This window comes from Ovis aries, chromosome 7 (assembly GCF_016772045.2).
Source record: "Ovis aries strain OAR_USU_Benz2616 breed Rambouillet chromosome 7, ARS-UI_Ramb_v3.0, whole genome shotgun sequence".
NCBI classification, from domain to species: Eukaryota; Metazoa; Chordata; class Mammalia; order Artiodactyla; family Bovidae; genus Ovis; species Ovis aries.
In genome coordinates this window covers 47,859,604-47,885,746 of record NC_056060.1, presented here as the reverse complement: position 1 = coordinate 47,885,746, position 26,143 = coordinate 47,859,604, and the positions used below count along the sequence as shown (strand labels likewise).

Genomic DNA, 26,143 nt, shown 5'->3' with positions numbered 1-26,143 from the left:
TAGGAATGTGGGTGGAGGAAAAGCCCAACTCAGTTTCCTTTAGTCTGACTTCAGTCTGACTTCCAAATATTTTATAATACCAATGTCCTTGACATTACTTTGAAAATAATTTGTGATGAGGCTTTGCATTGTTAAAATTATGTGATATTTAGCTGAAGTTAACTCTATTGGTTTACTCCTATCTGATCTACTCAAGAGAAGGGGCCAGGCTGGGATGATACAATGATAGCCCAGTAAAGTCAAATTTTTAAAGTCTTTGGCAACTTTAAAGCCTTTGGCATCATTTTGACATTCTCCTTTAATGATTTCTAAAGCAAAGATGACAAAGTGTGGTGTGAGTTCAGGTTTTCTCCCCTCCTACATTCAGAGTAGATATCACCGATCAGTCATGGCACTCCTTTGAGAATCCTCATTTCTGCAATTCTGGCAGCTACTATCAATCAATAGATGTTTCCTCACAAGTTGAAATTTCCTTCTTTGCCTTTTCTGATCAAAGGGTAGCTCGATCCTTGTATATGTTTTGTTCCCTGCAAAATAGAGACAAATTATATTTTTTAAAGTACTGCCTTATAGACCAGTGCTTCTCAAACGTTAATATGCAAACCAATCACCTGGGGATTTTGTGAAAATGCACATCCTGTTTTAGTAGGTCTGGGATGGTGCCTAGGTTTTTGCATTTCTGACAAGGTCAAGGTTATGAGTGATGCCAGTGCCACAGGTCTATGGACCCACTTTGAGTAGCAAGATTGTCCTACTCCATTCTATGGAAACAAGCTAGAAAACTGTACATGCAACTCAAGAACCAAAGAAAAGAAAGAAAAATGAGGCAAGTATTCCATTAGAAGCTGAAATTTTATTATAGGATAACCGTACATAAAGCACATCTAAAATTGATGTGTTCAATGCACTTTTAATAAAGGTAATGTAATATTAAAGGTACAGTTTCTAAGTACAATATAACAACATTCATATTAGAATGAAAATCGGAGTATTTAAAAGACAACATTAAATCTCTCTTTTTTACAGCTTGTATTTACAAAATGAATCAAAATATTTTTTTTAAATTGAGGACTCAATAAAATAACAAACAGCTGGAAATAAGCATACTACTGTAAGAGTGAATTGAAAAGAAAACCCAATGTCAGTGAAAAGTTGGATGATCCTCTAATAAAGATCATTAGCAAAGTTTTAGTACAATACTATTTTTTAGGATTCCCATAAATGGCTTGCATTTTTAGTGTGGCAGAAAAGGAGTTTTTACATACTGTACACAAAACAGACAGCGCATATTTATAGGTACAGTATTACTGTTTCTGAACTTGCATGTATATTTACAGAAGGCTGAGTTTGTTACTCACAGAGTTTTGTGAAATTTGTGTGCTTAATCCTCAAGACCTACACACAATTAGAATCAGCATTTCATGTGGTCTTTGAAAATGTGGCTTTAAAACTTGGTTGTAGAAGAAAGTATTAACCATAAGGCTTGGCATACTTTATAAATTTACCAAAACAACTCAGGGAAAAAGTTGGAATTGGGGCATACCTGTTGTCATTGAACAATTATCAAATGCTGACATGTGCTGGCCACTGTGCAGACACAAAGAGATACTATCTCTATCCTTAGGAACCTTAGGATACGAAATGGGGCTAAACAAAAAAAAAGTTTCAATCCCTTTCTAAGCGAAGCAATAAGGAATGAAATGATTTGTATTCAAAGAGATTTCTCCCTAAACTGTAGCCAATTCACTTTAAAAGGTTAACTATTAGCATTAGCTCTCATTAACCACATGATTGCATTTATAATTAAGGTAACAGCAACTCTTCCATAAAAATGGAAAATGTCTAGAATTGTGGGTAAATATTCAGTGCATGGAAGCCAATAACCATGGCTTGAGAATTTATCACCTTCAATTACAAAAAGTGCAGTAAACAGAAACATTTGCTCTATATTTATAAATTGCTCAAAAATCTTTGCTAAAGATCTTACAAATTCGGTAATATTACAGAACAATTCTAATCAATATTTAATAAGGTTAACTACATCCTTAGTTAGATATTTGATATACGTGGATTTTTTTTTTTTAAGAAAGCCGATAGGTCTTGGGAGAACAGGTGAAAGAATTAACTAAGCTCATTATTAAATGACTTTTAAATGAAGGTCCTTCACTCAGTTCATGGAACTGGTTGAGGTCAAGTTAACACAGAACATCCCTTGTCAAAGCTGCTTTATGGCCCATGTTCTGCCATGATAGCGGATGTCTCTATACTTCTCATGGCTCAGGTAGGAGGGGAAAGGTTTATTCTGCCATCAAGCCAACAAGGATATTTTATATAAATGTGTATTATCTATTAGGAGCTAAGTACACAACTCTGTCAGGTGCCAATAATAAGGTGCCTTAGTAAGAAAAAAAATAATACTCCATTAAACTAGAGTGTTTCTTTAGGATCTTGAAGGCCTGGCAAATTATTTTTCAGCTTAGGAGATATGGTATAAAGCCAAGTAGCAAACATAAAGTAAATGCTAATACATTTTCATATATCCATATTTATAAACAAATTCACCCTATAGATGTCAAATATCCATACTAAGGAAGTAATTTTATCCTAATTAAATACACTCTAGAATAATTTATATCATGATATTATGTATTTAAAGAGAAAAGCATGTCCCAAATCCAGCACTCTGATACAGCTGCCAGTTGGGCACAGGTAGATATATATATATATGTATATATATACAAATATATAGTTATACTCAGTGAAATTAACAAGACCCAAAGGTGGTATTGTCTAGGAATAAAAGGTTTTTTTTTGTTGTTGTTCACAAAAGTAACTTATCTAGCACCACACATCAGAAAAACACAAAAATAGCACACTCTAGTTCTAAACAGCTATGTCTAAAATAGATTATATAGTAAAACCAGTATTATACAGCATATTGTGGATTTGATAAACAGATAAATATTTGCACTGAGTAGGCTGTTTATAATATAACATTTTCTTATCTATACAGAATGAAAGCCAAAAAGTTAACTGTATAGAGATGTGCAGAACAACATTAAATATTATGACTCAAAAGCAGGGACGAAGGTAATTTGAAAGAAGAGTAAGAGAGAAAATGTTTACAGGCCATTACAAGTTCTTAAGTTAATAGTAAATAAGGAATCAATTGCTCAAGTTGAAGAAAGCAGTAAACAAGAGATTGCATTTACATGCAGATGTCTAAAATTTGTATTTTTTTAAGTCTATGCACAAAAGTCATTTGTTTTATTGCTTGACATTCAGTTATGGCTAGATTATTTAACCTATTTTTTTTTTTTGTACTTTGGAAACAAGAATATTGTTAAAGGTGCCATAAAAATGGACAACATTGAAAACGGTTTGCAAATAAACCACCTAACACTGCAGTTCTTTATACATATTAAAAGCCTTGTCTGGGGTTTGTCGTATGTTAAATATATTGAAACTGGGAAAATATGTTGTTGCTTGAAGCCTCCCATTGGCCCAAACATCCAATACAAAAACACATCTCCACAAAAGGAGCAGGCAGACAATACAGGTACATTTAAAGAAGCAGCCAGCTAATGTCCTAATGTTTAAAAATTTACCACTGTTTTATATGAGATTTCAAACCATTGTGGCTAAGAAGAGAGTTTTAGATTCAGGAAGATGTGTACAGTACATATAGATTTGTGTGTGTGTGAAATCATATTCACTATATTGCTCAAGAATTGTCTGCATTTACATATGCAATCGGTTCAATGATAACCAAGTTCGTAGGAATACTATTCATCCATGTTAAAGTAATAATGAGGAGAAAGGAATCACACACGAACACTGCAAAGAACTTAATTGCTCTTGGAGAACAACATAATGGCACACACAGGATGTCAAAGCTAACAGGAAGCTATCTTTCATCAGTTCTTAGAAGGGAAAGAGAAAAAGAGGTGTGATGTTTGTTGTGGCAAACACTAAATGTCAACAGCAAATATGGATTTTCTAGGCATCTCCTTAAAATTCTCATATTCACCTTAACACAAGACTCCACGTTATGTTGCATTGCTGAAAAGACATTGTTTCTATTTGGACTGAATATAGGGATAGTATTCATTTATAAATAAATAAATGACTGAACGTATTTATTGCTCTAAGTTCTGAGGGTCTGGTTAAACATGGAGATCCCCTGCATCTACAATATCTCCTTAGTATGAAGCCAGGCTTCTGGATTATTTTAAAAACTGTACTGAGAGCCTGACAAAAATGAGCTCACTTACACAAACAAACAAGCAAACAGACCCAGAAGTGAAACCAACTACTTTGTAAAGATAGTGCTTGCCAGCCTTATCTTAAGAATAAACAATAATAGGAAAGTCTCTTTCATCAAATCTGGTGGAACCTCTTTAATAATACTAGTGTTTTGGGAATACAATGAAGACGTGTATCACAGACTGTTAATAACAGATGATTTACTGTTGCAACTGCATTTATGGGCATATACCCTGATCTATAGGATAAAGTTGTTTTTACGGGCATCTGCTGTGTCATATCTTTAGGTAAGAACTGGGAACTAAATGGTATAATATGTATGTTAATAACTTCTGTGTGTACATGTATGTGTGTGTATAAACACATATATATATATGTATATGGAGAGAGAGATTTATGCCAGTTTTCATAGTCTTTATCATCAAAACAAGGTGATGGCATCTTTTTTATCTAAACAACATGGAAAATTATCCTAAATTTTGCTTTTCCATGGGGTAAGAAAATAGGTAATGCTTCTTCTGAAAATGTACTCTAGGTGTGGAAGAATCAAAGCGAACAATTACACTGAGGTTCACTGAGGTTATGGAAAGTAACATATTCAAATAACTACTTTCAAAATGTTTCAGAAACATAAAGTGTTACCCTAAAAACTGGCTCATGTTGCTGTTACATTGGTGGGTTTTGTTTCTCTTTATAGCCATTTGCTCTTATATTAACTCAACGGATTACAAATGTGGAAGTAAAAGACAGTTAAAATCCCCTCAAAAGGAATTTTCTGTTTGTTTGTTTCTAGAGGAGAACACAGTGAAAATAGGAGTTACTTGCTGGTATTTGGAAAAAAAAATTTCATCTTTTACCTCTCTCACTGCACTGATAGGCAGGGCTCTTATCTTACGACTACTTCTAAAAATTTTTATACATACTATATAGAATTTGAAATACCTTTTAATATACAATGATATAAATTAAATATATCAAGAATATTTTAATTATTAGAGAAACAGTGAGTGGAGTTTGTAGGACTGTACTTTGAATGATGCTCTTGGTTGATTATGACCTATTAGTTTATCTTTTGAACATACTGGCATCACTTTATACTGCTCTGGAAGTTATTCAATGTTTTTAAGCACATAAGACCAAAGAATATATACATTTTGAACAAAACAAAGTGAACAATAGTGAAGTTTACACACACGCAGTTCTACACAGTTCACTTGTGCCTTGGAGGGATAGTATTATCATAATTATTAACAATACAAAACACAATTTTGTCCCAGTAGTACTGGCCACCCTGTTTTAAGAGTTTTAGAAGATCCCTGAGCACATTGTTTGTTTCTTATAACCCGAACTCCAAAATGATAGGGCTTCTATTATTGATATCAAGATGGATTGTCATTCACAGTAAGTCAATCGTAAGGTGCTTATTTACCCCTTTTTTTCCACCAATCAGCACAAAGAACTGTCAGAAAATAATTTTTTATTATTATTATCTTCAAATAATACCATTGGAAGGACAGATGATTTAAACAATCAATGTTTGAAACAGTGGCTTTAGGATTATTATCTGGCTGCCTCTCAACAATAACAAGTGATTCAATCGACATTCCTTAGCCAAAAACAAAAGGCAAAAAAAAAAAAAAAAGAAAGAAACAAAACCAAAAAAACTGTACAAATATGTAATTTTCCCTGAGGGATCAAAGTACACCTGGAAGTGCTCTATGTACATATTGCACTAGAGAGGAATGAAGAACATGTGCAAAAAAGCAACAATGAGAGAAGCTTACATCCTACTTAAACCTTTTCATTAAAGATTCTACTAGGTTGTTTTGCATTTTGGAATGTCGGAACACAAACAGCTATTCCGTAAGTCTAAAACTAAAAACACGTATTTCTACTATGGCACATTCAATGAAATAAAAAGTTCTCCAAAGACAGATAGACAAATTCCATCAAGAAAATAATACAAAGTTTGTTTGTTTGTATTTCTTTTTTTAGAAAATTACATTACTTTCTTTCTTTGTTTCACATTACAAAATCTTTTTTTTCTTTACACAAATCACATTTTATTGCAGGAATATTTCAAGTGCCATCAAATATTTATAGAAGGGTTAAAAAAATAGAAGTCTCTCTAAAGTGGTCCAGACAAGGCTTTGTATAGAATAAATCTTTTTTTTTTTCCATCTTCTAGTTTTGATTTAAGTATTTTGAATACATTTTCTTTTCCATTGACACTTAGTAGCCTAGAAGCGGTCCGACACATACACATCATACATACAAAAACCACACACGCGCACACACACACACCCACCCACTCCCTCCTCACCTGACCCTCAGCCCATCCCCATACACTCACAGAGATCTGAATATCCACACTATAAAGAACAACCAAACTTAGAAGCAGTGTCTTAAGTAATGTTTTCTTTAAGTTAGAAAGGGTGAATTAGGATGCTGAAGACTTAAAAAAAATCCACACCTTTAAAGCAAATTAGGATGCTGAACACTTAAAAAAAAAATCCATAGCTTTAACCACAATTTGCACTTTTCATCTGCACTTTTGATTTCATTGTGACCAAGGCCAGTTTCTTCACAACACAATGCAACCATTTGGACACCACTGTAACCGAAGGTGTTCAGGCTTTGTGCAAAAAGCCTTATTTACCATACGTTTAAAAATTGTATAAGAGGCATTATAGCAGTCAGGATAACAATGATGTGATTCCAATCTTTAAAAGACTATTGGACATTTAAGTTTAGGCAATTTTAATTACAAGAACGATTAAGAATAATTGTTCTATATCAGCAAGTATTTTGTGTCATTACACAGGTATTTCTATAATAAGGAAGAAAATAAAAATACAAAGTTTTTCACATCCTTCTCTGCACTTCATATTTTTTCAACAAAAATTGTTTAACTTCAGATCCCAACTTCAATCCGTATAATAGTTGTTCCCTCATTTCACCGAGCGCGCCTCTACTACTCTGTTCCTACACTGTCGATGTACTTTGTCTTAAAGTCCACACCCTGTTTTTCTTTCACAAAGACCTAGTAGCAGCATCATGTCAATGTATCTTGGTTTACTCCAAAAACAATGTCACCATGGAGTGACTTACTGAGATTAGAGCATCTTTTTTTTTTTTTTTTTTTTTTGCATTAGGTACATGCAAAATCCTTTCTGGGAAAAGAAATTTATGTTCAACATTGTATTCTCTCTCACCCTCAGAGAAGTCCAATTAGCTCTCATCATTTCACAAATGGACACTGGAATTAGGTTTAGTTGCTCTTTAATGCGCTAGCACCTGAGGCTGGTCATATTCAGAAAGCTTTGGTTAAAAAGAAGTTAATAGACTTTAATAAAATCATCCCCAAATTTAGTGAATCAAAATGACAAAAAAGCAAAAACAAACCCCAACCAAAATAAAACACGCCATTTCTTCCCAAAAGGAGAAACAACAGGGGGAGAAAAAAAAGGATAAATAAATAACTGAACTAAAGTTGGTACTCTATTCAGAGTATAAATACTATTGATTTTTCAAGGAACCTTTATTTAAATTAAAGATTTGATTTAACCCTTCTTGCCCAAATATAAATACTATATGCTGATAGTTACCTCTCTATATAAAGTCACATAAAGTTTTATATGCTTGTAAGAAATTTAAGTAAATACTATTCTCATCATCTACTTTTATGCTTAAACCCTTACTGTATTTTTGAAAAAAAAAAAAAAAAAACTTAAAAAAAAAGATGTTATTTAGGCTTCATACACACTTCTGTGTGAATAGTTCCTTCCCCTTTTCCAAGTCCCTCAGGAAACAAGTCAGAAAGTCAGTGGAGTTAAGAACGAGTGGAGGGCTCTGGGTGACCCAGCAGGAGTTGAATTCCTGCAGAAGATTGGAGGATGGGGGAAGAAACCCTGGTGGTAGAGGAGATCCTTTCTTCCCTGTAAAAGGGTGCTAGGAAATGCTCACCTTTACACTATGGGAAGATGGTCTCTCTTCTCTATAGACATGGTCTTTGATGTCAGGCCAGAGGTTTGAATCCCACTCCAAGTGTGACTAAAATCATCTAAACACCTATATTCCCAAAGGTCACTTATTTTAGAATATGCACACTTGTCTTATCAGACTGTTTCTTTCCCCTTCCCCCCTACTGGGGATTATATAAAAAACAAAAGACACACACATACACAAAATTAAACAAAAACAACTCAATATTTCTCGCCTGAATACAAAAGCCAAACTGTCTTCTCAAGATTTAATAAAATAAATTACAGTCCACAGTTTTCTAGTGAAGATAAATACAGAAGAAAATGTTTGCAGCTTGCATCGACTTCACTTTAAAGACTTAACAATAGTTAACATTTAAATAAGAGAAACTGGTTCAACATCGTATGTTTCCTTTGCCCTCCTGTCCATTGACTGTGAAATATGGAGAAGAGTGTTCTAGAATGACACCATGGAGAGGCAGTTAGTCTAGAAACCATTCACTCTGAAAGTCTCAGGGTTCCTAGATGATACCAAGAACATAAACATTCACGAAGTAAATGCTTCATGTCTTCACACATGGGGAGTGTGCGTTTGCTCCAGACAAAAATCTTTGGGTCCTTCTTCTACTAAAAGCTAGATTCTGATAAATATTCTGGTTACTGATCTGTTCTTAAAGGCTAAGAATTCCAAGTTGAGACTGAGTCTACTCAACTGTGTGAAACGAGCATCCCCCCACTCCCCAATCTCCATGAGGTGGCATGCTCAAAAGCTTTGGAAAAATACTGTGCATGAGGGCGTACATCCACCCCAATCAATCACTCAACTTTGTATGAAGCATAAACACATCTATCCTTAAACCTATCCAAAAAGCAAAGTACAATTTAGGGAGAGTTCTGTGTCTTATTCCAAATTCACATGTAAAAAAAAAAAAATTAATCCAACAGCATGATTTCTAGATATGACCAGCCAGTCTTTTAAAAATATTTGTGTAAACAGCAGCATAAATACCTCCCGACGTACCTTCCAAGCCTTCTCAGTTAAACCTGTGTTTCTGGTGCACATGCGACACGACAGTGAACACGCTAGCATTTAATTTAAAGAAAAAAGGTGCAAAATGAAAGTGCCTTATCAATTCAACAGGAAAAGCTACTCCAGTAACTACATTTTATATTAATTAAAACAATATATAAACAATATCTCTTTTTAGCTATATATAGTCTTCATGCCCATTTACCCTGTAATATATTATAATGCTATTGTTGCTAGTGCCATGGACCCTTTTCGTGCCGTCCTGCTGACTGGCAATAATCGGTGAAAAAAATAAAAACTTCCTTCATGAGACAAACAGCAAGTTGTGCAAAGTAATGCTGCAACCTCCGCTATGCACACCAGTCACCGATTAGTGCTGGACCCTCTGTGGTTACCGACAGATGGGTGACTCTGTAGAAAGTCTGTGGGCAGTGAGCTACAAGAAAAGGACATCTTCCAACTTTAGTACCCGCCTTCTGCTGTAAACAGAGGTCAACGATCAAGAAGTCGAGACAGAAAAAGGGTCCATATCTGTAGGCATAATGGAAATCATATGCATGAGAAAAACAAGTTCAACTTTTATTTGTTTTCATTGTTTCCCCTCCTTTGCCTGACCCCGATCACCAAAGAATGTGCAGTGTGTTGGCGCTCCAGGTCTGTGCAGGGCCATATAAAGTGTCTCGGTTAATTGATTTGTTTGTTTGCTTTTCATTGTTTGGACTTCAGACATTCTAGAAGTGCTTAGGTGATACATTTACCCATCAATCTGCATGGCTGGCTCAAATTCTGAAGTGAACAACTCCTTGTATAATGGAGGAAAATGAAGTCGCACAATGTCTGGGTATATTGCTTTAAACGCCATTAGCTTTTCTGTATGCCGTCCACATAAGGCTCTTAATGTAGACACCTTGCATATTAACTGTAAGTGGAAGAAAGGACATGGGGTCAGGAGAGAAGAAATGCAAGAATCAAAAATCAGGGAATCTGGATGAGCGTCACAACACCATTTACAATGATGAAACACACTTGATACAGCTTAAACATCTAGTAATAGAGGGATGGTAAAAATAAATGATATAGAATACCAGGCATATGTTAAATATGACTTTGAAGACAAATATTGTCTTCGATAATCTGTAATCCGGAAAGATGTTCATAAGCAAAAGAATTCAAGTCTCTTACTTCCTCCTCCTGTTCCAACATGCTTTCTGCTCTATCATCCTGAACCCTACCTTTTACCACTGGGGAAAAGGAAGAGATGTGGTGGCAGAGACCAGAGAAGTGGGCAAAGGGGCAGCCACGGGTAGATAAAGTCACTGCTACTACACGCAAAGCCATCTGTTACATATTTTATGCAAAAGGAATACTAGCTAACTCCAACGACAACAACTTTCTTCTCTAGAAAGAGCTCTGCTTAGAACAAAGCAATTCTGGGTCTGAGCAAAAGGCCCTCATTTGGGGGAAAAAAAAAAAGTTAACATGATTGGTGGAGTCTCAGCATTGACTATTTACCTGCTGAGGACAGCAGCATGACTTGCACAGATGCTTTTTAAACTCTAAAGCTCTGTACTGCACAGAATATTCAACTCAGAACAATCCTAAGAAATGTTTCACCAGAGCATCAGTCTTGACCATGTGTTATGTGTTAGGTGTTCTCTATAATCAAAGACCCTAATGGTATCCTGGCCTTGGGGCAAGAAGATGAAGAAGAGGTCTTCTTCCATTTCCCATTCCTGCCTCCGTGTCTCATTTAAGAGATGCAAAATCAAAAACAAACTGCAATTAACCCCCAACTTCTTTCTGACCTTGCCTCGCTATCAGGAGAAAAGAATGAAAGCAAACAGGAAGAAAACCCCAAACCTTTCAAATCATCATCTGGAACAATAAAACAAATAAAATAATCCAAGAAAGAACAGGGCTGATTTTTCGAAGACTAAATACCTACTACTAGCACTAGCACCGAAGGGTATTAGCCTATTTTAAATTGTCATCCTAATTATATCTTTACTGTGAAAGATAATAAGCACAAAAGAAATCTTATGTTTTGCATACAGGGTAGTAATGAGAAACTGATGAAGAAAATACAAAAGCCATTTATTGTTGATTATTAATGACTTTAATGGAAACAGAACTAAAATTAAAATAGATGGTTATTCTGGATGCTTTAGTCCTTCATCACTTCCTTCTTCTAAATTCCAAGATTTAAATTCTAAGTTCTCTAGTTTATATCAGTATGGGACATTAACTCTGCCTTCTGCCCATCTCTTATGGAATAGGGCAGGGGGGTGGTTTCAGAATGATTAATACTTAAAAAAAAATTCTATCATTGCTCCATTATTCCAGGACACTTTATAACCAATGATAATAGACAGACTTAACCTGAATTTTGGCACAAGAGAATTTTCTGAAATGGAGATACTTCTTTCTTTTCAGTAGCTTGTCACTTACTGAGAATTCTGGGGTCTGGTGGGATGACTTACAAACATGATTGGTGTGAACGTTGGCAAGGGATAAGTCAGCTGTGTCAGCTGGAAACCTTAGCTCTCACCTTTGTTAGTATTCCATCTTCTCGGTGATTCTTCTGTAGGACATGTTGAAGAGCTAGCTGAATTTTCTGTTGCAGCTTTTCAATTTTTACCTTTTCCTGCAGCCATGAGCGATCTAAATGTGAAAAACCAGACTCCTTAGACTTCCAGCATGGTGTCAGAACACCCAATTCCTCCTGACTCTTAGACACAGATTATTACACCACAATGCAGAGTCAGGGACTCTTAGGCCACCTTCACCCCTCATTCAAAATTTGCTCCTAAAGAAGAAGAAAGCTAATCTATGACACAGAACAGAGTGCTAAGCCTTTCCATTTTTATTGACATCTGAAGGAAAGGAGGGACCTCCCCTTCCAAAAAGATAGTCATTTAAATCTAAAACCATGCTCAAACAAGTGCAAATGAAACCACCACAGCCCCTCAACACTTTCTAAAAGTTACGTTTCTGAATGAAATACTCATATCAATTCTCCTAGCCATTACAAAAAATATGAAAATTGTCTTACGAGTACAAGGGAACTAAAATTGTTAAGAGAATGCCAAATTAATTAAGGGTTGTTAGTTTAGGATAGAATCTTTATGACTAAGAATTCCAAAAGGAAGATAGCAAATTTTCAAAAGTGATTATCACCAAGAGGCAGTACTGGTTAAAAACAGGGATTAAATTCAGATAAACTTGTGGGCGACATCCAAATGGACTTTAAGAAAAAAGAGAAGGTTTTAAACACCATGTTATCTTGGAGATTGGTGTTAAGGAGGGCAAGCCTATTCTACCACAGCATTTTTCTTGTTATCAGGAGGTTAATTGTAGACGGGGTTTTATTCAATTCTCATCTCTTAAGAGTTTATCAGAATAGCATGAGGTCTTCTTAAAATAGGACATGTATAAATGTGTGTAGCAGAGGGATTGTTACCTGAAAAACTGAAAATTAGATTTTAACGAGGATGGCAGTCTCTCTTGGTATCCCTCTGAATATTCTATAGCCATTCTAAGTTGTGTACTTGTAAAAATTCCTTACTTGGACAGTTTAAAAACCATTGTATTTGGTTATCTTACCTGCTGACATCAGGACAAATGCAGAAAATAATGCAATTTCATCTTCAGTCAGGTGCATAGAACATAAACTCTTTCCAAATTCAAATACAAAGCTAATAAAGTCTTCACAACCTGCCAAAATTAAAGAGAGGTTAGGATTTTAGTTATTATCCTAGAGAAAAAAAGATGGAAAAAAGTGGAGAGAGATCTACAAGTTGAAGATCAGAGAGAATACCAATAATATTTCTTGTAGTTTAATACTTTCAAACCTTAAAAGAAAAAATCAGTTTGGCCACCATCACCATTACTACCAATATCATCATTCACAATGAGAGGGAGTTTTTTTAAAATATTGTAATTTAAGATATATACATGTATTCTTTTATTGATCACACCACATGGCATGTGGGATCTCAGTTCCCTGACCACGGATTTAATCAGTATCCCCTGCAGAGGAAGCACAGAGCGTTAAGGACTGGATTGCCAGGGAAGTACCATTGACAGTGAACTGTTATTAGGTGATTACTATGTCAGGTGCTGCTCCGAGAGGACTTTCTGGGCATTCTGTCGATACTACAACAGCCCTATGAAGAAAGTAGTATTGTTACTACCCCCACTGTAAAGGCGAGGAAACAAACTTGGGAAGAAAAGGAATGTACCCAAGATTCCACAGGGAGGAAGTAACAGCCTGAGAGTCAAAGCTAGATGCCTAACTTCAGAGCCCACACTCTTAACCAACAGAGTCTAACAGCTATAGTCTGAAATGCTAATTTCACTCATTTTTTGCTTTCCTTAAAACAAACAAGCGTGTTAAAAGAACACGCTTAAAAATGAAAACAAATGACACTTTATGGTAGTAAAACCATTATAATTATCATAGAACTGAAAACGTAGAATGTGAAAGTCCCATAAAAAAATATCCACCCCCCAAAATTGGTTAAGTTTGGTGTCTGTTCTTTCAAATTTCCATATTATGTGCATATAGTTAAATGTCAAAGGGCTATTCTCAAGTATATATATATATGTATATATATACCTCTCAAATATATATTCTCAAATATATATGCCATTTAATTGTTTTTGAAATCATTTAACAACATATCTTGGATACTATCCCAATCTTAATAACTTCATCTCACTTTATTTATAGACATCTAAAATAACTTTTTTCTAAGGTATATGCCACAGTTTCACTTAACTATACCTTCTTTCTTTGATATCTCATTAACATTGTTATTTGAGGGGTATGGAAGGGCAGACTTTCAGGTCTTTGCTTGATTTTATGTAGCAAATCATATCTTCCAGTTTACTGAATAAACATATCCCCTGCAAACCTGGTTCTTAAAATCTGGAAGGGAACTGAAGAATATATAACATAAATTTCTTTGATGACCAAATAGATAAAATGAAACTCTAGACCTTTACATATCATATGGACACAAAGCATTTGAGCTGTGTAAATTTTCTATGGTAATTAATCAGAAAGTATTATTAACACAGGTATGCATTAGTGTATAACATCCTTTAACTCTTATATCCAAAAAACTCCACGATTTCCATTTTGTTCAAGAGCTATCACCCAACTCCCATCTTTTCCCCTAGCCCTGATTTGAAGACCAAGCACCCAGAGGTTTTCTTACCTAAGGATTTGAAGACATCGGGGCTAGCATATTTCCCATCGAAGTACACGGTATTGTTCTGAGAGTCAAAGGCACGGCACATTCTGATAAATACCACCTCTAGAGAACCTGAGCAAAGGCAGAAATGGAATGGGTTATTTTGTCTTGGTGAGTTGATTTTGACCTTAGAGACCCCCCTTCTGAGTCGACAGGGCTGGGCTTAGCCCATGGGCACTCAGTCATCTTATCTCTTTATTTAGAAGGGCAGAGTTCACTAGGGTAATTAAAGACTTCTGCCTAAGCTAAGGCCTGTAGTACTTAAGAGAGATTATGTCCTGCAAAAATACAGTCTTGGAGTTGCTAGAAACACGTGTGCGTGTGTGCTCAGTTGTATCTGACTCTTTGCAACCCCATGGACTGCAGCCCTCCAGGCTCCTCTGTCCATGGAATGTTTCAGGCAAGAATACTGGAACAGGTTGTCATTTTCATACTCCAGGGGATCTTCCTGATCCAGGAATGGAACCAGCAGTCGCTGGTTCTCCTATACTGACATGCAGATTCTTTATCATTGAGCCACCTGGGAAGCCCAGAAACACATAGAGTCCTGTTATTAAAACAAACAAGCAGAAAGCCAGGGATATCTCTCTGAATGCCATAAACAGCCATCTTCCTAACAAATTATCAAAACATCCTGAGGACCTGGGGCACAGGAACAAAACACAGGTGATGGTTAGGACTGGGGAATGCAGGTGTCTTTCAAATTAATCTTTTCACAGAGAGAAGAAGCAAAATGGAGAGAATGTTTCCTTCAAATAACTCAAACATTTTAAAAAAATTCCTTAGTTTCTGCAAGTGAAACCTGAGCTATTATCATTTGGAGAAAAACTGTTCCCGACACCTTCCTTACCAAGCATTTCTTTAATAAGCTGGTGAAAGCAGGTTAGGAAGAAATCTCAAAATTCATTTGCAAAGCACATACCTGCTTTGAGAAGCACAATTTGATCGTTCTGACATAGTTCCATAAATCCATCAATGCGTTTGGCAAACTCCACCACGTACTGTATAGCTTCTGTAATTTTGATGGCACACAATTGCCACATCACCTCCCGCTGCTGTTGAAGAGGGAAATATATTAACATCCACGGTTACCCATATCTTTGACTCAGTTGTTTTAAGTTTTCCTATTGTGTACAATCTTTCTTTGGAAATAGACCCCCCAAAGCTAGAGGATTTAAGAATAAACAGTTGGCCAGTTACTTGGGTTACAATGATTGCTTCCAAGTTCTTTCTTGTCTCCTTCAATTCCTCTCTTGCCATTTTGTTAGCAAAGGGCAGGGGGGAGATGTTGTGGGCATATATGCAGCAGCAGATGAAAACCCATATGAGGAAAGTCACGCATGCCGCTGCTTTAACCCTGGGCCACAGAGAGCGGGAAAGTAGAATCTCTCCTTTTAAGCAATTACTTGGCCTCGGGGAATTTCATACCACTTTACTTGAGGAAGGGAAGAAAGGGGAGTCAGTTACATTTCCTGTGTGCCTGCTATGAGCTGGGTGCTTTCTGACATTCTTGTCTCATTTCACTTTCACGAGAACGTTCTTTCATTTGCCATAAATGAACACAAACGCTCAAAGAGGTTTCACAGCTAGGAGGTACTGGAGCTGGGATTTAAACCCCAGCATTTCTGGCTCGGAATCCTATTTTGCACACCTTGTGGTTGTGTAATGCTTTCCTGCTTCCCATTGTAACTGAGGCTGCTCGTGTTACCTCAAAGGCAAACAAGGTGATGTGCTACTATTTCCCAACCTGTCATGCTTAATGCCTTTTTATATAGCCACTCTCCAATTTAGTTACAGGCTAACCTGGGTCCGTCTTGCTGCTCACTTACTTTCCCAATCGTAGTTTAAGGCTGTTTCCACCAATATAAGAGAGTGGGAGAAATACTGAATTAGGAGCCAGGGCTCATGGTCTAGTCCTGATGTTTTCAATCTCCAGCCATATGCTAAGGGATGTTAGTTTCCTTGCTAGATGAAGAGGAGGATTAACCTCAATAATCTCCACGGTACTTCCTAAGCCAGCATTTCCATGATTTGGAGGGGAAATCGAAGCATTTTCTTTTACTAAGGGCAGAATGGATAATTAAATGTGCCCCTTCTCCAGCCCTGCCCTCCCATTTAAGTAATCTGTTGAGCAGTGCGTCTTATAGTAATAGATGAGGAGCAGCCGCACTGCTTGTCAGTCTCACATTGCTAGATTCAGACTGGAGTTAGGATCACAGCTTCCACATCTTTTTTTTTTTTTTAACACATATTCTCTAAATTCCTTCTTTTTAACCTCTGAAACCATGAGGCTATTATTTTACATCGACTTCCAGACCATGAAATCTCTCATTGTGATATTGGGAAAAATCCCAACTCATTGAGGCTTCTGGAAGCAGCTTAATCTAGCCCCCTGTAGATAAATGATGTACAAATGATGGACAAACATGTCCAGTTATCAGAACAACAGACTCTCTGTGCTATTTCTGAAATGTTGCACAGTGACATTTCAGTAAGGTGACAAAGCCCCAGGAACATAATCAGCTCTGGAAGAAAGATTATTAAACAGAAATCTGGCATCTGATGAAAGACATTCATTTTTTGGTCTGTTTGTATTCAAATCTTTTACATCTCCCAGCGCTGCTTCGATCTTAGGTAAAACTGTTCAGAGTTTACCTTGTTTTGATAATTCTCAATCTCCTCCTGCAGAAAAGTCTGCCACGTTATCTGCTGGAGCTCTTCTCTCAAGTATTGGCAAGTTTCCAGATGTGATTTAGATATATTCTGTGCAAGGTGTTCTAAGGAGAAAAACAGGAGATCACAACATGAAAAGCCATTCTTCTTTGGATAATCAGTGTTTTCCCTACTCAATTATTCAATTTAAAAGGTAACAAGTATAAAGCAACAGGCTGAACCAGGTTTAAGTAAGTAATTAAACCATATTTAAGTAAGTAATCTGGAACTATTCTGTGTTTTAGAGCAGGAAGAAGGACAGGCAAAGCCAACATTTAACAATAAGATTGCATGCCTTCAAAGACCCTGCTAATCTTGACTTTCTGTGCCTTTACACTAGTGTCTGGGAGTAAGCAAATATCGACCTAGACAAGTCGTGAGAAATGACTGACACAATCTCTACTTAGCATTTTTATGAAGACACATCTGCCACATACATTTATGGGGAGGGACTACTCTGAAAAATCAGGAAATGGTATTTTGTATGACGACAATTATGTGTGGTGTTTGCTTTTCCTGCAAAATTCAGAACAAGCATTGCTGAAAGCCTGCCCAGTCGTTATATATAGTGTGGTGTTTAAGAGCTGGACTTTGCAGCCAGATTGACTGGGTTGGAATCTCAGCTCTGCTATTTAGTAGTTCTGTGACCTTAGGTAAGTTACTTAACCTCTCTGTGCTTCAGTCTCCTGATCTGTAAAATGAGAAAAATAGTACCTATTTTACAGGGCTTCTGTGAGAATTAAATAAGTTGAGCACTCAGAACAGAGAGGATAACACAGCATCTGTTACATAAAACATTTGTTCTCATACTGAAGTATAAGGATTTTGGAGATATTAAAGAAAGAGAAGCCAAATAAGTTTCTCAAGGAACTTACAATCTGGTGAACATGTACAGACGCGCGGAAAGGACAATTCAAGACATTAGACAGCATAAGGTTGAATCATATCAGAAGAGAAAGAAAAACAAAGGTAATAGGTGCTATCAGGGAAGGGAGAGATGAGGAAAATTAGGCGATGCTTCTTGGCAGAAGAGGAACATTTGGACTGGATCTTGAAGAACGGGGAGGGTTTGGTAGGCAGAGGCCAGTGGTATGAGGCAGTGGGCCTGTTCCCCATTTGAGGGATGGTAATTGAAAGAACAAATGTGGCATTTGTAGGAGATAGGAAGATGTGATAAAGTGATGATTCAAAACAGGAGTATTGGTAGGTAAGAGTCCAAATCCTGAAGGATCTGAATGTGGAGACTGAGAGTATGGACTTGACTGACAAAATGAGTCAGTGGGATTCTCAAGGGGGAACTGACATAATGAACACTGTACTTGGGGAGACAGAACATGTAGTTCTGCCGCTGGTGGACTGAAAGGTGGAGAGGTTGGAGGACCAATGAGAAGGCTGCTGAAATCTCGATGTAAGGGACTAACAGCATGAAATAAGTCGCTAATAATTGTTACAGAAGGGAAGGACAATTAAAGAAGTATTTCAAGGAAATTGTCCGGTGGCCCAGTGGTTGGGATTCCAGGCTTCCACTGCAGCAGGTGTGGATTCAATCCCCGGTTGGGGAACTAAGATCCTGCAAGCTGTGGATGTGGCTAAAAAAAAGAAGTATTCTAAAGAAAAATGGATAAGATTCCAAGAATACAAAATCATACCCCAAAGTGATCCCCTTCCTGCATCTTGAATATAGAATAAGAAAGTTATTTAAAACAATGGTGTCAAGTGCAAACTTAGGAACACTAATAAGACTATTTATTTAGAAGTTTGTTACTGCTTTCTTCAAACAGAATCAAATTTGTTTGTGTGAAAACAGAGCCAGGATCACGTAAATGAAGCTTGAAACTAGAATCTCCTTAGGGAAACTGAAACACAGTAAACTCAATAGCCCTCCTTGGCAACATACAGACGTGAAAACAACATAAGTAAACATCATAAACAATAAAACATAGATGAAAGGAAAAAATATAGGAAAGAGAGACAGAAACTGAGAGAGAGAAAGAGGGAGAAACCAGTAAATTATTTGTCTCAGAATCAGTGATGCTTGTGAAGAGAAGTGGGGAATAAAGACAAAAATAATGGGGACGCATAAACAAGAAAATAAATGTGTAAACAGTAAACCAATTTTTATAAATATGGGGGGAAAATGATGTAGATGAAGGGTTCACAGGGAAGCTGGGAGAATCCTGGAAGGGGAAGAATGGGAAGAGGCTCTCGGTATTATCTTCCAGATCCTGTTTTTCTCTAGTTAACACGGTCAATCATCTTCTTGTTTCATTTCATCCTAAAAATTGTCGCCCCTACCTGTTTTGAGTCCAGCTTTTAGAAGAAATAACAAATGATGCTATGTTCCATGACCAGTAGAGGGCAGTGGCTGCATTCTCACCAGCTGCCTTTGATCAAAATTCATACTTGATTTGGCAAGGATAAGATTTTAGACACTTTCCTAATTTTAAGTCTCCATTTCAGCAGAGAAGAAAATGCTCAGATGGAGTAAAAGCTAAGGAGTTCGTGCAGTCTCTCAGACAAACAGTCTGGTATAGTGAAATACCTTGGAACTAAGAGTGAGGAGACCTGTTTTCTGGTCTGAGCTCAGTTGGGTAACTCATTTTGTGACAAGCGAATCAGCTCACCTCCTCAACCATGACTGCGCATCAGTAGAGCCAAGGTCTAGATTCTTCAGATAGAAATCCCGTCTTCTAAGTCACAGATTTTCATAGTGGGATGGAACTTTAGATATTATCTGGTCTAAATTCTCCTCACTTTGTAGGTAATAACATTAACAATGATGATAAATGTTGACACTGAGGTAGAGTTTACTATGTGCTATGCTCACAAATACATACACACATACATATACACATACACAGTCATACACACACACACACACACACACACACACACACACACACATTTTGTCCTTAGTCTTTATGACAGTTCTAGGGGGAAAGATACTAATGACAATTGTACAAATTATCCCCATTTTACAGATGAAAAAACCAAGCCACGGTGAGGTTAAGTGACTTTTCAAGGTGTCATAGCTGGCAAGTGGACAGTGATTCAAACATATACAAAAGCTCCAGAATCTATGCTCTGAATCTTTATATTCCATGGGTGGGGAGATTGCAGCTTACAGAGGTAACGTGACTTATACTAGGTTGTACAACCTGCAGCAAAGCTAGAATCACCCATATAAGCTGACTTCCTGTCTCATGCTTTGCCCAACATTCAGTTGTCTCTCATAGAAGGCTTCAGTAATTATAGTAACAACTGCAATTAGCTGTTTTATTTCTCTTTTTTTTTTTTGCTTCCCCACTTGGCTTGCTGGATCCTGGTTCCCTAGGCAGATTTGTTTGTGTGAAAACAGAGCCAAGATCACCTAAATGAAACTTGAAACTAGATGCCCTAACCAGGGATGGAACCAAGGACCCATGGCAGTAAAAGCACCACGTCCTGACCACTGGCACGCCAGTGAATTTCCGAGCCAACTTTCTAAGAACATGAACGTAGATTGTTTATCTGGAGTATGTAACTCAGGTACTAAGTGTATCAGGTGGGCCAAAAAGTTTGTTTGGGCTTTTCCATAAGATGTTACAGAAAAACCCCAACAAACTTTTTGGCCCACCCAATACATAAAGGGCAAATTTCGCACCCAGAAAGTCAGATATATTTCACTAAAAGTAACGGAGTGTAGATACTACTACGGAAACAGTTGATCTTAGGATATGTTAATTTATAATTTATTTTCCGATTGCACAAGTGGTTTTATTTGTTTCAAATCTAATGACAAAATTTAGCCTAAAATGAAGTTTTTAGTTAAAGAAAGAGCAGGGACTTAAACCCTAAAGGAAATGTCAGGGAATTTCGGAGAGTTTTACAGAAGCATTAGCAAAGTCTTTGACCACTTTTAAGCCACTCTTAACCCCTCAAACTATTTTACACACGTAAATGGGACAGAAAATCAGAGCCCCATTACATCCTTTTTCCAGATAGAGTTTTGGGTTTGCGGAAAATCCTGATGATGACTTAATTTTATTCATTGTGGAAAATGCTACAATACATGTGAACAATCCCTTGTTTAGGAGAAAGTGGAGAATGGATGAAAGCACAGGGCTCCCAGGCTCCCTGGGAGGTGACAGCTGTGGCAGAGGAAAGAGCCTGGTCAGGAAAGAGGGGCTGGGGAAACTGAGTGCACTTTCAGCCCGAGTGCCACGTTCAGGGGCCACACACAGGCCAAACTGTGTGGGTTACCTCCGGGCTGAACATCCGACAAGCAAACAGGAGAGAGTCACTCGTATTTATCATAAGGTGGAAGCACACCTAAAGTGAGTCAGGTCATCTTTCATGATATCAAGTCAGCTTTCAATCAAATCCTTATTCATTTCTGAAAATTTTACTTTCATTACAGCTCTGCTTAAGGTTCAGCCAACCAAGATCTCATGACAAAAACGGAAGGTTTTTGTTCTAGTTCAAGAAAAAAAAAAATCAAACCTACCTCTGCTCAGCTTGGCTTCTAGTTCAGAGGTTTCTCTGTTAATCAAAAGAGCTGTGCTACACCTTTAATGCTGTGCAGTGGTTAAAGACCAGGCTTAAAATGTCCCTGCCCTTGAGGATTTAAATTTAGACCCATAAAAAGGTGCTTGTGTAAAAACCGTAAAGAACATTCAATTTGTTATATTTGTAGAAAGATTTTACTGGAAATATAAATTTCACTTAAAAACTGTTTTGTGGGGTACAGAGGTAGAGGAAACCATCTAAAGAACACAACCGTTATTTCTGTGAACCAAGGACATCTGTGCTCAAGTCAGAACCTGCTGGTTCTTTTCCATGTGAAGTCTTCCTTCTCTCCTGGTCTTAACTTAGTCACCCCCACAGCAACTAATTGAAATATCCCAGAGGATTATAACCTTGTATGAGGAACCACGGGGTGAAACAGATCAAATTCACAAACAGCAAAGGCCCTTATCAAAGTTTCTCTAATAATAGTGCTGTACTTAAAAATCGATTAAATATAACAGAGGATGTTATAACACGACTCCCTTGAAATGAAAAGCTTTCCATTGTCTGTGCTAACATTTCTAGGTCACATCTCCCAAGAAGCACCAATGTCACAGGAATGAGGAAATGACAGGGTTTTTTTTTTTTTTGCATGGTGAGTCTTCTATGAAATACATCAGTTTTGTCATTAACATCTATCACCAGAATTTTGGAAAGTAAAGAAGCCAATTTCCCTTTAATGTTTATAAAGGTGAGATGCATACAGGGACTGGGAAGTGATATAAATGCCGAGTGGGATGGACCCATTTGAAAGGTGGGAGGCCTTGACTAGTACCAGTTGGTTGTTGACATTTACAAATACTGATCCAGTGTAATTAGATCATCCCCCACCCCCGCCCCCACAAGAAACTGAAAATCTGAACTTTCAGATGGAACCCTCCAGGTTTAAATTTTTAGCAACTAATTCAAAAATTGTAAAGCTCTGCATTGGTTAAAAAACCATGTCTATAGGCCAGGTTAAGTTGGTGGGTTGCCATTTTTATCACTTTCAGTATAAATCAATACTTAGAATGTAATGAAAGCAAAGAAGTTGGTGGAGCCATTTCCTGAGCTTATAGTTTTCTATGGAATTTAAGACTGCTTTAAGTTCATGTTGTCTCAGCTCTAAAGCTGAGAGGTCAGTCAGTTTCTCGGATATGTGATGGGAGACAGTGGAGAGTCAAAAGCAAGGGGAAAGGTAGAATTATGAAGTGCTTCCAAGGGAGACTACCCTGCTGGCTCAGATGGTACAGAATCCTCCTGCAATGCAGAAGACCTGGCTTTGATCCCTGGGTTAGGAAGACCCCCTGGGGAAGGGAATGGCTACCCACTCCAGTATTCTTGCCTGGGGACTTCCACTGACAAAGGAGCCTGGAGGGCTACGGTCCAGATGGTCACAAAGAGTTGGACATGACTGAGCAACTATCACTTTCACTCTCCCAGTGGTGAAGGTGAATTGCCCTGCTGCTGCTGCTGCTAAGTTGCTTCAGTTGTGTCCGACTCTGTGCGACCCCATAGACAGCAGCCCAGCAGGCTCCCCCGGCCCTGGGATTCTCCAGGCAAGAACACTGGAGTGGGTTGCCATTTCCTTCTCCAATGCAGGAAAGTGAAAAGTGAAAGTGAAGTCGCTTAGTCGTGTCCGACTCCTAGCGACCCCATGGACTGCAGCCCACCAGGCTCCCCCATCCATGGGACTTCCCAGGCAAGAGTACTGAAGTGGAGTGCCATCTCCTTCTCCGGAATTGCCCTTCTAGATGCATCTTTTTTTTTTCTTTTTTTTTTTGCTGTGTGGCATGTGGGATCTTAGTTCCCTGACCAAGCAACAAACCTGTACCCCTTGCAATGGAAGCACAGAGTCTTAACCACTGGACAACCAGGGAAGTCCCTAGATGCATCATTTTAATACCATAACTTATAAGAGGAAAGTGAGACATATCCCATTTCCTTCAAAAGGCAGGAGTAGTACATCCCGATGGAAACACAGAAGCCATTACCTAGTTCTGCCATGGACACAGTTGGGGAAGTCTCTCCGTTGGTGAAAGAGCAGTAGGGGAAGAAGCCTGATGCTGGTGTGTAGTCACATATGGGTTCTGGTTTGATTCCATTGATGTCGAGACCTGACTGGTCCGGGGAAGGCTGGATGTCCAGGTAGAAGCTGCTGACGGCAGAGTCTGCCTTGCTGCCCTCGGGGGTGTGCCCGTCGATGTAGTTGCTGAGGTCATCGTGAAGCTCCGTGAGCCCGTTGGCCGAGATGCTGTAGGTGGGAGTCAGCGGCTCGGCTTCTCCAGGCTGCTGTTGGTGGTCTCGCTGCTGCTGCTGCATTCGGTGCTTCTGTACTTCTGCGTACAAGCTGTCTCTCTGCTTTTTCGACATGCGGCCAAATTTCACAGCTGGAAGAAAAAAGCCGCGCCACACCATATACAATATGTTTTTCTCCATGATCCTCTCTGGTATCCTCTTTAGGACTTCTTTTGACATTGCAGATAATTTTAATCATAAACCACATAACCACCAAATAAGGACAGGATCCAGAGGTGAAAACAGTCCTACCTCACACAGGCTTGCTCCACATCCCTGACAGCAAAGATATATCCTGGAGGAGCTAAGTTTCAGAAACAGACCCAGGGCTGGTAGAAGAGACCTGGAGCAATGATCAGCTTCGTTTTCATACTGTCACATAACCCTATGCTCAGTGGGAGCTACTGAACTGCGGTTTGATGGGCTTGTTCCCTCTCGACCCAGGCAGTTGGTCTAGACACTTCTTTTCTTAGTGTTCAGACCGGAGCACAGGGATGCACAAACTCACTGGTCTACATCAGGGCACAGGCAATCAAACCTCCACATGCATTCATTTCACTAATCCGTACACTTAGATGAGTTTCTTTCTGATCAAATCTGGGGCTTCCTGGAGCAAGCTCAACAGACTGCATGAAGCATTTGCAATTCCCTGGATTACATTTCTGAGTCTACCCCTCGCCTGCTCCTAGGTCATGTGGCCCCTTTGAAACCCTTAGACCCATCTTAAAAGGATATGTTCTGCTATTCTCATTGAGCCTCAAGTGAAAAAGAATATTAGGATTTTGGAAATGGTAGGCTCTGGGGAAGATCCCTGCCAGGAGAATTTGTGTTCGCAGCCCTTCTCTGTGCCATGTGTCCCCACATTTAAAGTGGAACAGTGACTGGAGTAACTTTCCAGTTCATTTAGCATTTCAAATGATTTCTCTTGAAACATCCAGATAACTGAGAAAAAAAAAAATCCTGTGATTTCCTGGTGAACTCCTCCACTAACCCATTTATTTCTCAGCCTAAGTAGGTATAGATAAAGCCTCTGGTGGAGGGACTAAGGTCTCCTGATTATGGTTAAATTTACACCTGAATGGGTAGATGAATACACCCATTTGACCATCAACAAAATTCTGTGAGTCTTGGGGCAGGAGGCAGGGTAGATGGAAGTGAAGTTGGGAATCAGTGCCCAGCCCAATCTGTGGGATCCTTTTCCTGCCAAGGAGGATGTGGTTTCCTTTTGCATAGAGGAAACAAGTGAGCAGGATTCTGGGCAACTTCCAGTATCCATGGCTCAGGTCACAAATTGGGTGGGACTGGTTAGATAGCAGTCAGGCTGATGTGGGCTATGAATTTCAGGCCTCAAACTGTCCTCGTTTAGTCACTAAGTCATGTCCCATTCTTCTGCGACCCCACGGACTGTAGCCTGCCAGCCTCCTGTCCATGAGATTTCCCAGGCTGGAAACCTACTGGAGTGGGTTGCCATTTCCTCCTCCAGGGGATCTTCTGGAACCAGGGCAGGTGGATGCTTTGCTGCTAAGCCACCAGGGAGGCCCTGTCTAAAATTGTATAAGCCCCCAAATTCACTCCAAGCCCACAATAACATGAGCTGTCACTTATATACAAAATCTTCACAAGGCATACTGAAGGTACTTAATTCTTTTTGAAAAGAATAGTCTAGAACCCCCAAAGGGATTAATACCTTTAATTAATAGGGGGAAACTGGTTCTGCCGTGACTCTGAATTGTGTTCTAACTCTTAATGTTAAAAACAGCAATCATACTATACCCTAAGTGAAATAAAGGAATCAGGGTTTTGTTTTTGTTTTTGGCCACAGCACACAGCTTGTGGGATCTGAGTTCCCTGATCAGGGATCAAACCCATGGCCCTTACAGTGGAAGCAACGAGTCCTTACCACTGGACCACCAGGGAATTCTCTGGATTAGGTCTTGAGAAAATGCACACCCATCTGTGATTTTTAACTTACAGATTCATAAGAGATAAACCTAGTTGTGTGAGTTCAGGGCCACTGGAAGTTGAAATCTGTAGAGTTGCATATCACAGGAATTTCTGAGGATATGGTG

At 38.3% G+C, this 26,143-nt stretch overlaps 1 protein-coding gene across 3 annotated transcripts in view; it reads right to left on the bottom strand.

Moving 5' to 3' along the window:
• Positions 1-280: 280 nt before the first annotated feature.
• The window catches only part of RORA (RAR related orphan receptor A), an 807,747-nt gene continuing 781,884 nt past the window's right edge, over positions 281-26,143 (bottom strand). For 2 of the 3 annotated variants that reach the window (XM_042253059.2, XM_015096691.4), the window contains 8 exons: positions 23,771-24,166; positions 17,193-17,314; positions 15,460-15,592; positions 14,502-14,609; positions 12,883-12,993; positions 11,828-11,940; positions 10,038-10,198; positions 281-527 (listed from right to left, as the gene is read on the bottom strand). In XM_042253059.2, coding sequence (XP_042108993.1) covers positions 491-527; positions 10,038-10,198; positions 11,828-11,940; positions 12,883-12,993; positions 14,502-14,609; positions 15,460-15,592; positions 17,193-17,314; positions 23,771-24,166 — 1,181 coding nt within the window. In that variant the 3' untranslated portion in view covers positions 281-490. Of the gene's footprint in view, positions 528-833; positions 10,199-11,827; positions 11,941-12,882; positions 12,994-14,501; positions 14,610-15,459; positions 15,593-17,192; positions 17,315-23,770; positions 24,167-26,143 lie in introns of those variants that run through there. The other variant, XM_027971773.3, reaches the window with a different exon arrangement.